General features: G+C 37.6%; 1 protein-coding gene across 4 annotated transcripts in view; it reads right to left on the bottom strand.

The window, feature by feature from the left end:
* The window catches only part of LOC126298890 (protein phosphatase 1H), a 157,953-nt gene that overhangs the window by 11,171 nt on the left and 128,917 nt on the right, over positions 1-17,865 (bottom strand). For 2 of the 4 annotated variants that reach the window (XM_049990426.1, XM_049990424.1), the window contains one exon: positions 17,109-17,266. In XM_049990426.1, coding sequence (XP_049846383.1) covers positions 17,109-17,266 — 158 coding nt within the window. The remainder of the gene's footprint in view (positions 1-17,108; positions 17,267-17,865) is intronic. The other 2 variants (XM_049990427.1, XM_049990425.1) reach the window with 1 other exon arrangement.

Genomic DNA, 17,865 nt, shown 5'->3' with positions numbered 1-17,865 from the left:
CAGCCTGGTCTTTACTCATGACCCTGACAGCTGCACAGGAGTGAGGCAGCGATAATCTCATGGGTTGAGCACAGATGCTCACAAGTGAGGCAACTTGGTCATTTTTGCAGCGGAAAGGAAAGTGGCGAAGTATGATAATGAATGGCCTACAATGAAAATTGCATGAATGATACTTATTTAATAAATTCATTATTTCATCTTCATTATATTTTCATCTTTGCGTTTTCTTGCTATCGGAGTACCAGGAAAGGTGACATAATCCATTTGTTGAGCATGTGCCAAGATATTAAACTTTTCTCTTGTATAATCAAACTCCATTTATGATGTCATTTCATGAGAGTCCATTGTAAGAAGTAACATCTTTTATGATATTAAAATGAATGATAAAATTAAAAATAGAAGATAAATTAGTCATAAAACAGACTCAGTTATTTTCATGCATTAGAGTTTGAAGATAATGTAACAAAGTAAAATAAATATATTTGCAATAGTAACTTCAGATAAAAACTACACACTAAATGTATATTATATAAGTTATGGCTATTTACACAGATTCTTTGTGTTTCATCTTGCATGATATGAATAGCTCCATAAAATAATTGCTATAAATTAAGAAAATGTCACTGACATGATCTGGATGGATACAGCAGTGCTTCTCTGATACAACTAAGCCTGTCCTACTAAATTTCTTTTGCTTGCAGCACTTCTGGCAGGAATACACAGGATTTCTTTCACCGCTTTGAAAACCTTGGGGAAAACACAAACATTGGTGTTACACCAAGACACAACATTCTTGAAAGTATCACCAGGGCCATTCATATTCAAATATCTCTCACGTTCATTTCTATACTTAGAAGTTGATGAAGGCCAGGCTCCAGAACTTCTTTATGGGAGAGGGGGTGGGGATCTTCTTTCTCTTCTAGTACAACTACACTATTTAACTACTAATGAACAGTTTGATATATAATTTTTTTTCACTCGGTACTAAAAGTTCCTAGAAGCATGTGTGAAAAAATGTACCCATGTAATGAGAATCCTGCAGTTAATTAAAAACTTTTTCCTTTTAGAAAGTTTCTGACATCCTTTCAGCAATTTAATTACTGCATTGTCATCTTCACTTTGGCATGAATCCAGTAAAATAAATTCCCACAGCACTGCAAAAGGCAAGTCTATTCCACCCTCCAGGTTATCTGTGGCTCCTTTAAAAGGTTTAAGCAATTTAATTATGCCATCGACTACATCAGGGTGCCATGAAGATATCATTTTCTGATTGTTTTTCTACATCTACAAATATACTTCTCAAGCCAGCAAATGGTGCATGGTGGAGGGTACCTTGTACAACTGCTGGCCATTTCCTTTGGTGTTTCTCTCGCAAATGGAGCAAGGAAAAAACAACCATCTACATGCCACTGCATGTGCCTTGATTTCTCATTTTCATGGTCGTTACACAAAATGTATGTTGGTGGCAGTAGAATTGTATTGTAGTGAGCCTCAATTCACAGTTCTCTAAATTTCCTCATTAATGCCTCATGAAAAGGATGTCATCTTCTTCCCATGGATTCCCATTTGAGTTCACAAAGCATCTCCATAATACCAGTGTGGTGATTGAACCTACTGCTAACAAATCTTTTAAATTGCTTCAGTGTTTTTCTTTAATATAACCTGCTGGGTGTCTCACTAACTAAAGCGGCACTCAACAATGGGTCGCACTTGTGTTCTTTATGCTTTCTCCTTTACAGATGAGCTACACTTTTCTAAAATTCTCCCAATAAACTGAAGTTGACCGTTCGCCTTCCCTACTACTGTCCTTATGTGCACATTCCATTTCATATTGCTTTGCAATGTTGTGCCCAAATATTTAATCAACGTGGCTTTGTCAAGCAGCACAAAAGTAATGTTATGTTCGCATTACGGGATAGTTTTTCCTACTCATCTGCATTAACTATAATTTTTCTACATTTACAGCAAGTTGCCACTCGTCACACCAACTAGAAATTTTGCCCAAGTCATCTTGTATCCTACAGTCACTTAACGATGATTACCTTTGCATACACCACAGCATCATTGGCAAGCAGCCACAGATTGCTGCTCGTCCTGTCCATTACATCATTAATGCAGATAGAGAAGAAGAGTGGTCAAATCACACTTCTCTGGGGCTTTCCTGCTGATACCATAACAACATGCTGTGTTCTATTACTTTAGAAGTCTTTGAGCGACTCACATATCTGGGAAACTATTCCATATTCTTGTACCTTCGTTAACAGCCTGCAGTGGGACACCCATGTCAAATGATTTCCAGAAATCTAGGTATATGGAATCTGCTTGTTACCTTTCATCCATGGTTTGCAGGATACTGTGAAAAAAAAAGGGGGGGGGGGGCGGCAAGCTGAGTTTTGCAAAAGTGATGCTTTCTAAATCTATGCTGATCTGCGGGCAGAACCTTCTGCGTCAAGGCAATGTATTATATTCAAACTGAGAATGTGTTCAAGAATTCTGCATAAAACCGATGTGAAGGATAGTGGTCTGTAATAATGTGGGCCCATTCTTTTAGGCTTCTCATGTACAGGAGCCACCTGTGTTTTTTTTTTTTTTTTTCTGGTTGCTTGGGACTTGGCACTGGGCGAGAGATTTATGATAAGTGCAAGCTCTGTAAGGGGCCAATGCCAAAGCATACACTCTGTAAAAATGAACTGATATTCTACCAGAACCTGGCTACTTACTTATTATCAACTCTTCCAGTTGCTTCTCTACTCCAGGGACGTCTATCTCTATGTCCTTAACATGGGAGTCTGTGCAATGGTATGTTTGTATAATCCTCCAGGGTGAATGATTTCTAAAACGTGAAATTTAAAACTTTGGCTTCCCTTTTGCTATCCCACTGTTGCACCAGACTGATCGACGAGTGACTGTAGAGAAGCCTTCATCCAGCTTAGTGGATTTATGTAGGATCAGAACTTGCTCAGGTTCTCAGCAATATCTTTCACTAAGGTATGTCAGTGGAAGTTGTATGCTTCACACGTCGATAGTCTTACAGATGCAAGACTTTCTACTATCTTTTGTTTGTTGACATTTGTGCATTCTTTTTCAACTGAGAGTGCATCAATCTCTGTTTCCTAAGCATTTTCCAAATTCTATTATTAAACCATGTTGGGTCTTTACCATCCTTAAATCTATTTACTCGGCACATACTTATTCATGATGTGGTTTACAATCAGTTTAAACTTTGCTCATAATTCCTCTACAACTAACATACTGGAACTAAATGATGTTCATTCATTTTCTATGTGGGATGCTAACAACTGCTTATCTGCTCTTTATAGTGTAAATACTCTCCCAGATTTCTCGATGGATTTATTAACTTTAATAGCCATAATTGTTATGATGATAACAGAACCACTAATTCTGGCTTTAGAGTGCCACTGTTGATAAGGTCAGGCCTGTTCATAGCTACAAAACCTAAAATATTTTGATTGTATGTGGGCTGTTGAACCAGCTACTGACAATACTTTTCAGAAAATGTGTTCAAAAGTACTTCACAAAATCATCTGTCCATACCACCTACGACGAATCCATACACTTCCCAGGCTACTCATATTGTCGCAGAAGAAGCTGAGTAGCACAGTCACCGTGGTGTAGTGGTTATGATACTAGACTGTTGCATGAAGGGTTGTGGAGTTCAAAACTCACCTGGACTGTACAATTTTAATTTCTATATTCAGTTCGAGTACATTCTAGAAGTATCCACAAATGTCAAGACTCATTGTACTGAAATGTTATTTAAATGTATATATACCATATGCGTTCTGGCTGGAGGCAGTTCACTCCGCGCTCTTGTATGTGCAAGTGCTGAATAAACCTTTGTTACGAGAAGTTAGTGTTTGTCATTCATCTATGTGACAATATACTCAGTAGACTAAAGTCACCTCTAACTATATATTGCACGATCTGCATATTTCCATGCATAGACTTTCTTTGAGTGGTTCTACAACTGTTATGGCAGAATCAACTGGCCGCTAAAAACCTACAATAATTAACTTTAGTTCAGTTAGAACTGCTACTAGTATCCATGTAACTTCACTGTCAGGCTTAATTTCGACTTTCATAGACAGTATTTTTGTCAACAGTACTGAACACTACCCCTCCTATGGCATTCAATCTGGCCTGTCGATAAATGTTGTATACCTTGTTAAATGTTTTAGAGCTTTCTATTCGGGTTTCAGTCAGCTCTCCAATACCAAGTTCTCACTATCATTTTTATGTGGAAGAAATGAATTCAACATCATGTAGATGCTATTCCATCTAGTTCCAGCATCTTGATCTCATTTTTTTTTTCCAATCTTGCCACCAAACCAGAGTTTTTCATACGTCTTATAGTTCTATGCATTGTCTGGATGGATTTGTCAATATCAGCCAATTCCTGACTAAGGAACTTTTCATGCTATGTGTGCTATAATGCTGGGTTTATACAGTGCACTGCCCATGGCAGACATTTGTGGTGTTGAAGAGCTTTGTCTGTGTTCAGTCCTTCATCTGCTACAAATGTCACTTTTCTTAGTTCTAGGAGGAGATATATCTATCTACAAGGGAAGGTCATTGTATGTTGTCATGAAAATTATATTCACACATGGCACTGTTAATAGAGCAACCAAATATACCTACACCATAAAAATTGTAGCAGTTATGGACTATTAAAGCAGGAGATAACAGTTGTCAAAGTTATGATTAGAATACTGTAAGTATGAATGATGTATTACACAAATGGATTATGTGAGACAAATAGTCAATAATATGTCATTAAGACTCTATACCAGAGTTTACTTACCTGATTACACTATCAGAGACAAAAATATACAAGTCAGCAATAACAGCAAGGTCAATGGATATTCAATTCTGAAAGTGTACAAATTTGATGAAAGCAGGTTGGTCATAGTTCTCATGAAAACACTCTTCTGTTAATCCTTCTTCAGAGCTGTACTCAAAGAGTGTTTGAAGTACATCAAGAAAGTCTCTGTCTATTTGCTATCAAATGATCATGTAATTCACAATTTATCATCATCATCATTTATTGCATTAATGGGCCTTTGAGGCCTACAACGGAAGTACAAAAGGGGAGGAAAAAAAAAAAAAAAACACAAAAACCCCAATAAAGGGAATGTCTGTAAGTCACAAGAGACGAGGTACATGCTGCAGATGGTACTCCATCTTTTCCAGTCTCTATCACCATTCTCCAAGGCTGCCAGTTCCACTTCTTGAAGGATCGTTGTCACTCGATCCTTCCATTGCATTCCTGGGTGTCCTCTCGGGCATTTTCCCATGGGTTGAGGGTGGAGGATTCTCTCAGGAAGGGATCCATCCACTTGCAAGATGTGGCCAAAGCATTGTAGTCACCTCTGTCCCAATAATGGTCCTATGTGCGGCTTTCCAAACCCCTGGTACAGGTCTTCTTTCTTTCTACTTTCCCATTTACCTTCCATGGTATTGTAGATGAGTCCACAGATCTTTGGAAGTACCTTTCTTTCAAATGCACATACTGAATCTTCTGTTGTTGCTGATGTTGTTAATCTTCTGTTGTTGCTGATGTTGCCCAAGTTTCACAACCATATAAAAGTACTGGCCTCACCAGTGCCGTGTACAGATGGACTTTGTTCTTCTGGGATATCAGACGAGATTTAAAAAGATTGTTCAGACTAAAGAACACACAACTGGCACTTGATGTACTTCTTTCGTAACTTCACTTTTGTTGGTTAATATTGAGCCCTTTAACTCTTCAACTAGTTCGAAGGTATGCCTGTCTACAACAATGGAAGGTGGGAGAACTCAACTATGTGATACTCCAAGGTATTTAGTTTTGTCCTCGTTCACCTACAGCACAATTTCCTTAGCATTTTGGAGGAATTGGGAAGTATCCACACACATCTGCTCTAGAATGCTGCCAAGGATCACAACATCATCAGCAAATGCCGGAACTGTGTCTGCTCCCACCAACTCCATTTCTCTGGTTTGGCATGTGTCACCCCTTACTTTTTCCAAGACTAAGTTGTCATATCCTGCAGAATTTTTGGAGCTTAAAAAATGATGTTGTTTTAGCCTGTTTTCAAAGTTCTGTAACACAATGTTGCTCTTTATTTTTCTTTTCTGTGCCAGCACTGTTGTAATTTTCAGGCTTTGTATCATATCAATTGTTAATCCACGACAAAACAGACAGAAGGATCACCATTTTCATCTCTTTCCCTTGGTTGTTTTGTCCCTATCTTGTATGCATCAGCAGATATTCTTCTGGAAATTTTGTTCGTTTTCTTAGAGGTAATGGCTGATAAAATGAACAACTGCTTCTCTGGAAATCTGCCACTGGTGTGCTTCATCCCTCACTGTCATGGCACTATCATTTTCTTCATATGACGCCTCTTCATCTATCAAAAGTGTAGTAACCTCTGCAATTACAGCATCTTCTTCGACAACTGTTGCTTTATTTGTTCATAAATAACACACTCTTCTACTGTAAATACGTCTTCTGCAATACCAAAGTACTCCACCAAATGTTTCACAATTACTGGTTCAAATGGTTCTGAGCACTATGGGACTTAACATCTGAGGTCATTTGTCCCCTAGAACTTAGAACTACATACACCTAACTAACCTAAGGACATCACACACATCCATGCCCGAAACAGGATTCTAACCTGTGACCGTAGCAGTCACGCCGTTCTGGACTGAAGTGCCTAGAACCGCTCGGCCATCGCGGCCAGCTCCACAATTACTGCCTGTCTCATTGTCCACGGTGGAACACTTACTAACACTGTAACACACTTCCACACCACAAAGATAATCTGATCTACTCTAACAGAAAACAGAAACCCATCTGAAATTTGTGACCACTGCACTGCATGCAGAGTGATATGTAAGTGGATGGTTTTAATAGAGAGGGGAAACCTGTTACTGCTCCACCTATTCATCGCCTCTCTGTCAATACTGTTGTACCATGGCAGATAAAACTTTACGAATAGTTTTTCTTTCTAATCAGCAAAAAAAACTAACTTAATTTCATTCTATTCTCCATGACAACTACCATGATTTCCCCTGACAAGACTTTTTTTATAGAATTCTAAAGGAATATTTTCATTTGTTTCTGTAATGCCTGGAAACTTTGATGTGAGAAGCACATTGTTTCTTACTTCACACCTGTCCTCAGTCGATAATAATACAATAATACTGGATGTAACAGTAAGACAATGTATTTTGCCATTATTGTCAGACCAGAAATTTCAAATCATAGCGTAATCATTCTGGTCAACAGTTTTCTTTACTTTAGGTAAGATCTCACTTCTCACTTGATTAGCAATCTCTTGTGTATGTCGAGATACAGTTCTTAGTGAATGCAAATTCTCTTCAGCCTTCACTGTGCCATACTTCGCACCAATGCTGATTAGTTCTTGTGTAAGACTAATAAACCCTACTCCACTAACAATGTTGAAGGGCTGTAGATACAATGTACCCACTTTGTCACTCTATGAAACTACTGTTCATGTTGACTGTATGACATTTTTAAACTTATGTCTTATAATGGCCATGGTGCTTCCCTTGTATATAAGTAATGCTTCACAAGCCCCTCCCCACTTTCCCACTCCTTTAAAACTGAACCTGACCAACAGGACCACAAGTATCCATTTGAGCCACTATCTGGAACAAAACATCCGGATACATGACATGAACACTGAGGTGATGAAAGTCATGGGATACCTCCTAATATTGTGTGGGACTTTCTTTTGCCTGGTGGACCAACTTAATGTGGTATGTACTGCACAAGTTGTTTGAAGTCCCCTGGAGAAATAATGAGCCATGCTGCCTCTATAGCCATCCATAATTTCAGAAGTGTTGATGCTGCAGATTTTGTGCATGAACTGACCTCTTGATCATGTACTGTGAATGTTCGCTGGGATTCATGTTGGGCAATCTGGGTGGCCAAACCAATTGCTCGAAATGTCCAGAATGTACGTGGCCTGGTGACATGGCACTCTGTCACACATAAAAATTTCACTGTTGTTTGGGAGCATGAAGTCGATGAATGGCTGCAAATGATCTCCAAGTAGCCAAACATAATCATCTCCAGTCAATGATTAGTTCAGTTAGCCAAGAGGACCAAGTCCATTCCATGTAAAAACAGCCCACACTATTATGGAGCCACCAGCAGCTCGTACAGCTCTTTTTTGACAACTTTGGTCCATGGCTTCAAGGGGTCTGCATCACACTCGAACCCTGCTATCAGTTCTTACCAACTGAAATCAGGACACATATGACCAGGGCACGGTTTTCCAGTCATCTATGGTCCAACTAATTTGGACACAAGCTCAGGAGAAGCGCTACAGGTGATGGAGTGCTGTTAGAAAAGGCACTCGCATTGCTCGTCTGTTATCACAGTCCATTAATGCCAAATATCACCACACTCTCCAAATGAATCCGTTCGGCGTATGTCCTACGTTGATTTCTGTAGTTATTTCATGTAGAGTTGCTTGTCTGTTAGCATTGATATCTCTACTCAAACGTTGCCGCCCTTGGTCATTAAGCAAAGGCCGTTGGCCAATGTGTTCTCTATGCTGAAAAGTAATGCCTGAAATTTGGTATTCTTGGTGCACTCTTGGATCTCGGAATACTAAATTCCCTAACGATTTCCGAAATGGAATGCCCCATGCTCCAACTACCATACTGTGTTCAAAGTCTGTTAATTCCTGTTGTGCAATCACGATCATGTCAGAAACCTTTTTGTGTGAATCACTTGAGTACAAATGATAGCTCTGCCAATGCACTGCCTTTTTATACCTTATTTACGCGATGCTATTGCCATCTGTGCATGTGCATATCACTATCCCATGACTGTTGTCACCTCAGAGCATACATGAGTAGTTTTAACATTAATGAACACATATTTTTTAGTCCTACTAATGCAACTTTACAGAGACCACTCACCAAACAGCATAAATGTTGTGCTATCGATAGGCACACACCAAAAGAAAGAAAACTTGCTAGCTTTCAGAGAAATTCTTTTACGAGCTAGAATAGGTTGTGGTGGGAGTGGCATTAGGTGAGGTGGGTAGAGGAAGAGGAAGGCTGGAGGCAGAGAGAGGGATTGGGAATGGGTGGCTAACAGCTCAGAGGGAGGCAGTCAGTTTGCTGGCTAGGAATGCTGGAGGGAGGAATGGTAGGTATACGGACTAAGCATGTGATGGAAGGTTGTCAGAGTCACTGGAGCGTTGCATTCTGAAAGTGACTTTGGGACATGAATTGGGAGGGAGTGGTTGAACGGAGGAAAGGGAAATTGTTGGGTGGAGAGTGCAAGGACAGTGGATTACTGGAGGTTGAGGCCATCACGATTATGGGAGTGGAGGATGTGTTGTAATGACAAAATATAATCACTAAACTAGGAGACAGCATCACAATGGTTATAAGCATTAAGGTGTTCAAGTATGCTGATGTCTTTCATGTCTTCAATCATCCCAGATTTCTCCCCAATTAAGGAGTCTATGTCACAAAATTTACTCTATAGTATGGCAACTACGATACAGGTTGATTCTTGCAGAGAAGAAACACCAACAAGCCACTTTTAATAATCCTGTTTATTCACATAACAGCATCATTACCAGTTTTGAATCGATACACATTTATTGTTGTTTACATTAGTATTCACTTTTTTCCCTCTTGTGGTGAAAAATCCTTGCAGAGCTAGTGCCTTACAGTCAAAACACAATGTGAGATAAGGTTTGGCCATTCCATGTCAACTCATCTAGGCCCATTATCCCAAATTTCAACAAAATTTTATGTGAACATTCACACATTTTCCCAACAAACAGTTGTTAAGTTTGTCAAAGAAATACTGGCCAAGATATAGGCATTTGTTTGACTCTATGTGCAACTTTATGCAGAGCGAGTATTCATTTCTGCTGACTTTGAACTGTTACATTTTGGGCAATTTTTGTCGAAAGGGATAAAATTTGGCCATCTTCTACATATGTATGCATTCCCATAACAATAATAAGGAAAAGAATTTTACGAGCCATATTCAACAAGAAAATTTTAGACAAAATCACCCGAAAAAATTTTAAAGTTTGGTTTCTTATATCTACTACAGGGATGACAAACGTGATACTTGGCATGTAGTAACCTAACAACGTTGGCATTTAGTAACGTAACAGCAATGAACAAAAATGAAGTTTCATTTACGTACTGCTTTCCAATAACACATAAATGAAGTGCAAAATTGAAGATTTTGTAAAAATATAAAAAATGCGATATTTTCAACCTGATTTTGCAGAAAACTTTGTCCTTCAAAACTTTCCAAACTGGGCTCATTACAAACACCATGGTTTCAACTGATAAAAAAGTGTATTTGATTACCCAACATGGGCTAGCAATGCTAGATAATTTGAACTGAAGTTGGGTCTGAATATCGCGACATAAAAAAAAAAGTAAAATGTGGATTCTTATATATCGTACAGTAAATGCATACTGAATGTGAAACTTAATGTGCAGTAGGTTAGTAACACAAAATTTCATTTACCTCCTATTTTCCTAATGACCTACAAATTTGTTGAAAAGATGAATTTGGTGAAAAGGTAAAAATAGATATATTCAACTCTGATTTCACAAATACCCTTTTCAATAAAAGCTTCAAAACCAACCCTGTTCAAAACAATGTATCTCACTACCACCAGCCCCCTACCCCCCCCCCCCCCCCCCCAAAGAACAGTTGGTTTGCTTTCCTACATGGGCTAACAATGGTACATAAATTGAGGCAAAGTAGCCAGAAAAATCACACCATGTTTTTAACTTTGGCTTCTTATATATTGTTGATTAAAGGTATGATGTACATGAAACTTTCTACACAACAAATTAATAACAAAGTTTTTCAATATAAAATACCATTCACATACTGCTTTCTAAATTTCCACACAATCATTTTTTCATAAAAATTACAAAAATATATCACATTACATCTACTTTTAGAAAATCTGTTTTCCATAACTGTCTTCAAACTAATCACAGCTGGAATGGCCATGTTTTCAAGCATTCAGAAAATCACATTTGATTTTCCATTGTGCACTAACAATACCTGGAAATGATAAACAAATTTGAGGGAATGTACCATGGCAAGATGTTAAATTGAACCAACCCATTGTCCATGTTTCATTGCATGTGGTTTTCATTTTTAAACTGATGAGTAACATCTCACCACATTCTCTTGGCCCATGGTGGCACACTGTCAGTGCCCATGTTAGAACATGTACCAGCAATCACATTGCCATAGCGGCCATGCCCGATATCTGGACAACACTAGTCACAGGTGGGTTTATTCATCCAGGTTCCCAAGCCTGTAATTTGGTTTCTTAATTCAGGCTACAAAGTCTTGTGGTGGTTCCTGTCCACTTACAATGCCATTGGCTAAGTACCTCATCTCCAGTTCTCCAATCTGTAGGACTATCTCACATAGGGGGCCAAGCAAAAAGTAATATCAATTTCCACTTTAAATTTCTCAACATTGCAACGTTACTGATTTATCAAAGGAACAAAATGATGCACTGATAAAATTTATGCATCCTCTAGGCCTTTCTCATTCATATTATTGGCACCAAACACATGATGCTTGTTGTCTACCGGAACAACCTCTCATTTCGATACACTCTGTTTTTGTTCAGTACCAACATTTGACCAACAGTCTCAGTTTCCAGGAAATAAAATGCAGAAAGTGGCTAAAAATTTCAAAAAATGTAAACTGCAATGCAGGTAAGATACTTAGCAAATGGCTTTTTAAGCAGACAGGTATCACCACAAGGCTTTGGAGCCTGAATTAAGAAATGAAATTACAGGTTTGGGAACATGGATGAAGAAACTCACTTGTGGCTGATACTGCACAACTATTGGGCATTACCCCAATGGCAATGGGATTACCAGTTCATATTCCTGAACCAGTAGTGATAATGTCACCATGGACCAAGGGAATATACTGAGATATTACATGTCAATTTCAAAATAAAAACCACATCCAATGAAACATGAACAGAAACATGAACAGCAGGTTGCTGCAACGTAGCATCTTGCCATGGGACATTCCCTCAAATTTGTCTCTCATTTTCAGGTATTGTTAGCGCACACTGGAAAATCAAACATGATTTTCTGAATGATTGAAAACATGGTTATTCCAATTGTGATTAGTCTGAAGTCAGTTACGGAGAACAGATTTTCTAAAAGCAGATTGAATGTGATCTATTTTTGTAATCTTTATGAAAAACATGAAGTTTTAACTTATTATGTGGAAATTTAGAAAGCAGTATGTGAATGATATTTTACATCAGGCTATCTTATGTTACTATGTTGTTCAAGTTGTTGTGTGCTAAGTTTCACATTTATGATACCTCTAATCAAGGATATATAAGAAGCCAAATTTAAAACTTTATTCGCAGTGTGATTTTTCCGGTTACTTTACCTCAATTTATGTAGCATTGTTAGCCCAGGTTGGAAATTAAACACACTGTTCTGGGGGGAGGGGAATGCGATAAGTTTTGTTCATATAAGGCTGGTTTTTAGCTTTAACTGAAAATGGTATAATAAAAGCAGTGTTGAATATACCCTATTTTCACCTTCCACAAAAATCGGTATCTCCAAATTTGTAGATCATTGGAAAATAGTAATGAATGAATTTGGTATTCCACAGCCTTATCCCTTTGCTCCACAGTGGTATTCTTACAATCCCACCATTTTATAAGCTTCTGTGCCTTTTCAACATAGTGGTATCGCCTAGCTACCATGTTCAGTAGCTGCCAGCAGGTGCCATCTAGTGGTGTCTCTGGGAACTATGTCATAAATTTCATGGCTACTGTTAGCATAGCAGTTGTCCCGAAGTGTGCATTACTAGTGAGTGCCTGTGCCTGCGACTGCTGATGTCACGTGGAATAAATATCTATATATCTGTTATTAATACTGCTAAATGTAAGTGGTTTGCATCATTTATTGTTTATATACAGAATAATAATATCCAACACTGATATTTGGAATTTATGAATGCCTTTTGTTTCTCTGTTCGGAATCATGGGTGGTATCGTTACAAAACCAGTATAACCTATTACAACTATCAACAGTATTTTCCGAAAATAAGATTAATGATGTATCATGCTTTTGATTATTTACAAAGCATCATACAAACAATAGGTACAACTTAGTTAATATATGTAAGAGGGTATTACATAACTAATTATTTTGAAGGTCATTGTTAAAAATGGCGAAGCTAAGTAGAATGTCTTGGAAATTTTGTGAAACTGATGAAGCCTTTGTGGAGGAACTCTTCGCAAATATACCCAGTGGGGGATCAGATGATGATCTGTTATCATCTGATGATGAAGAAACTGCAAAAATGAATGTAGCAGTTTCATCACCTTTGATTTCTGATGAGAACCCTGAAGTGGTGATTATTGGTGATACATTCGTCTCTGTTGGTGATATAGGCCTAGGTGACTCAGTTCCATGCATTTCAGTTACTATAAATCACAATAACTCAGTGTGTAACACTACTGTTGATGTGCCTTTAGACATGGGAGATGATTCTGAGACCGACTTAAGATGACTTGCCACGAATATACAGGATAGATAGTGATAAAATATGGACACAAGTAAACAACACAAAACAGAAATTCCTTTTCACAGAACCGACTGGGCCATCAGTCTCTGATGACATAGAATATCCTGCTGAAATTTTTTGTTTCCTCTTTCCTGATATCCTAGTAGAAAGAATTGTGTACAAAACCAAATTGTATGGAACACAGAAGAGTGGTGGCATAAATCAAGTTCCCACAGACTGTACTGATATAACATCATTTTTGGCAATTAATATTCTTATAGGACTGAAGAGGTTACCTAGTTTCAGAGATTACTGGTTGTCTAACATGAAACTTCGAGATTCGTACATAAGCAGTTACATGTTTGTCAACAGATTTTCATGGCTCCTAACCCACATTCATTTTAAGGGTTTAACTGCACAACCTCGAAAAGGTTCTCCTAACTATGACAAACTGTATGAAGTGAGATCTGTTCTTGATGTATTGTCAAAAACATTCAGGGATTACTACAAGCCCAACCAACAACAGTCCAATGACAAAGGGATGATTAAATTTAAGGGCAGATCATCATTGAAGCAATACATGCCAGCTAAGCCGATCAAGAGAGGTTATAAAGTCTGGTTGTGTGCAAACCAAAGAGGGTATGTGTGTCAGTTCGAAATTTACACTGGTAAATTAGGAGAGGCCACTGAGAAAGACATAGGAGGATGGGTTGTAAAAACACTCTGCAAAGACTTAGAAAAGAAAGGTTATGAAGTGTACTTCAACAATTACTTCACCTACAACTGCCAAAGGATCTAAAAGATGACAAGGAACTACAAAGAGGAGATTCAGATTGGCAGAGTAACCCAAGAGGAATTCTCTGTCTCAAGTGGAAGGGTAGGAAAGGGATACATTTCTTGAGGAATTTTCATGCACCGGATAAAAAGTGTACTACAACCAGATGACAGAAGAATGGAACAGAGCTGTCAGTGAACTGCCCACTGCTTGTCAAAGACTGTAATGCCCATATAGGGTATGTAGACAAAAGTGATATGGTGAAATCTTGCTATGGGATTAACAGAAAGAGTAAGAGATGGTATTTACATATCTTCTGGCACTTTGTGGATGTCGCTGTTCTCAACTCATATATAATATTTTCTGAAGGAAGTGATGGAAACTTGATGAGACTGAAAGACTTTAGATTAGCTGTGGTTGGTGGACTTCTGCCACTGAACACACCAAAACAGACGCAAAATATGAAGGCAACAATCAACAAATTTAAGCCCAAGATTCCGCAGGAAGTGAGGTTTAAAGAGTATAAGTACCTACCAGTCAGAGGAACATGGAAGGGATGTACCAGCTGCAGTTCATCATCAAATCAGCAGTGTTCATGGTGGTCTTGCAAAACATGTGGTGTTGCATTGTGTCTCCGAGAGAAGAAAAACCATTTTTTGGATTATCAGAGGCAATAAACTATTTTTACATTTGTTTAGAAGCAGTGGCATTGCACTTCAGATTATAATATGGTATATGTTTGTGTGTAAGTGTAGGATTTTAAGGCATTTATGACAGAGGTATTGTGAGAATACCACCTATACTTTTGTAATTATGTGAAATTAATATCTGAAAATAAACTTTCATATAAACAATAGTGGTCTTTTTTGTTACTTTGTGCTGAACAGTTGCAGATTTTGAGGAAAGTTTAATCTTACATGCATCAAAGAGTTATACTACTGATCAACTGCACATTCAGTTTCATGTAAAGCATGCATTTATTCTATGAAATATAAGAATTTGACTTTTTTTTTTCTCTCCCCAAAATCATGTTAAAAATACTGCATTATCTTTTTGCAAAATCTCAAATTTTGCACTTCATTTATTCATTATTGGAAAGCAGTACATAAATTAAATTTTGTATTTGATATCCTTATGTTGTTAGGTTACTACGTACCATGTTTAAAATTTGTCACACCTTCAGTTCCCGAGATATAAGAAGGCAAACCTTGAAATTTTTTCAGGTGATGATTTTTTCGAGTGATTTTGTTTAAAATCATGGCTCACAAAATTCTTTCCATTATTATTCTTAAGAGAATGCATCAAGTTGTACACGATGGGCAAATTTCATTTCTTTGAACAAAATACTGCCCACAATATAACAGCTGAAAGTTGACAGAAATTCACACTCACTCTGTGCAAAGTTGCGCATGGTGTCACACAAGTGACTATATCTCAGCCAGTACTGGTAAACAAACTTTAACTTTACCAACATTCAGTGTGGATATGGGCGAATGTTCACATCAAATTTCACTGAAATTTGTGATTGATGAACAGGAAAATGTTTTAAAATTAGGCTATTTCACGTGAACTGTCACTGTACCTAATAACAAATGAAAACAACGTAAAAAAATCATTAAAATATCTGCAAGAATCAACCTGTATTTTGTGCACAAACATGATCTCAAAATGTCAGTTTCTGACAAAACAGCAAACATCTTTGATTTAGAGTGTCTGCCCATCATACATTTTTTACTTTATGTTACTGTGAGTACCTGGTGAACATTATTTTAATAAACTTTATTCTTGTTGCTTTTCTGGTCTCAAAGCCCATCTGATATCAGACAGTCCAATTCCTTTGTGTGATTAGCCAGCACATTATCAACTTTGTGCAGACATATGATGGTGGTGTGCTACAATTCCCAAACTTCTTACACCAAGTGAGGTCAAAGAAGAGGCATGAGGAGTGAAAGGTTCAGAAAACCTGGACTGCTGACCAATATTGAATGTAATATAATTCCGTGATTCAACTTTTACACCAGTCACCACAGAAGAATTTGTGAATATTCAAATAATACATAGAGAATCAATTGTGACTTATACTTGTAGTTATGAAATTATTTGGATGGTCAGGCTGTGTTATTTCCTTTCCCCACCTGCCAGCCTGTCTCTTGTGTATGTCATGTTTCTGCGGCACTTGAAAGAACCTTTCCTCTCTACCTGTTGGGTTGACAGTAATCTATAGCGGTAGATTGCAGTTTTTAAAAATCAAAAGGTTCTTATTAAGGGAGAAGGGAATCAAGGAATTATTATTCAAACAGATCTTGTTCATCTGGGGAACACTGTAAACGTTAATTTGATCTGGGACTGGAAACACTGAAGACCTTAATCAGAACTGGGGTTTAAAATGCCGTTTATTAACTCTCTTGTTCTATTCTCTAATATTTACTGAACGTATATAAAAATATTCTGGTGAGAACATCTACCTCTGTCATTCAGTTTTCTCACAATTTCCAATAATTTTCCTAAACATATAATGTAAATGGTTTCAGTTTTTGTTTTACTTTATACCGAGTGCCCTCTTTTTTACTATAAGCATGAAATACTTTTGACATAAAGCCTTATTTTAATACCACTGTTCAAAAAGCATGATAATAACACACATTAAAGATATAAAACGTGAAGTATAGATATGGACAACTATAACAACAAAGGAAAAGGATGTACTAAATAAATTTTGTATTCATTATTTACCCATACTTTGCACGCTGGTCTTCTCTAAAATGCATTAAGTTCTTCTGCACAATTTCAATAGCACTTTCATTAGAGGTCACGTCCCACAAACCGTCGGTCCCCATGATAAGAACATCCCATTCTGTGACGTACTCTTCTTCAATATCAAATATTTCAATCTGCAATGAAATCAAACAGTGCATTTCAAATTTAATGCAATTCCATAAAATTTTCATTTTCATTTTCCCAAACTTACATAGTCATGTGGTCCAGAGATAAAAGCATCATTGTATCAATGTGTCACCACTGTTGCTGAGACTGTTGAAAAATTACAGTAGCACATGAACACACCAAGTACCAATCGTACAGAGCGAACCCAAAAGTCCATCAAGAAAATTTCAGAGATTGTTTAGAGATATTTTCTGAGTGTTTTGGTGTAAGATACTTGTGGTCTCTGGTGGTACATTACAACTGCATTGCAATTTGACTGATTTCTTACCCATATTTATCTTTATATCAGAATAGTACTGTAAATATCTGCTAAACAGTGCAAAATGTTGACAGTATACAGTGTGTCTTGTTTCGACACAGATTTGTTCCTTTCACTTGTGGTACTTGCTGTTGACAATAACAATAAGCTCCAGCCAATGCAGGGTTCCAGGCTGTGCTCAGCTGAAATCCCGTATCCTTGGTGATGAGATTATCAGCTGTACGGATATGTATTGCTTCCTTAATGATGCAGTCCCAGAAAGATGCTTTATCCCTGGCATCATCTTTC

Source organism: Schistocerca gregaria, chromosome X, assembly GCF_023897955.1.
Source record: "Schistocerca gregaria isolate iqSchGreg1 chromosome X, iqSchGreg1.2, whole genome shotgun sequence".
Classification (NCBI taxonomy): domain Eukaryota; kingdom Metazoa; phylum Arthropoda; class Insecta; order Orthoptera; family Acrididae; genus Schistocerca; species Schistocerca gregaria.
This window is presented reverse-complemented; position numbering and strand designations above follow the sequence as displayed.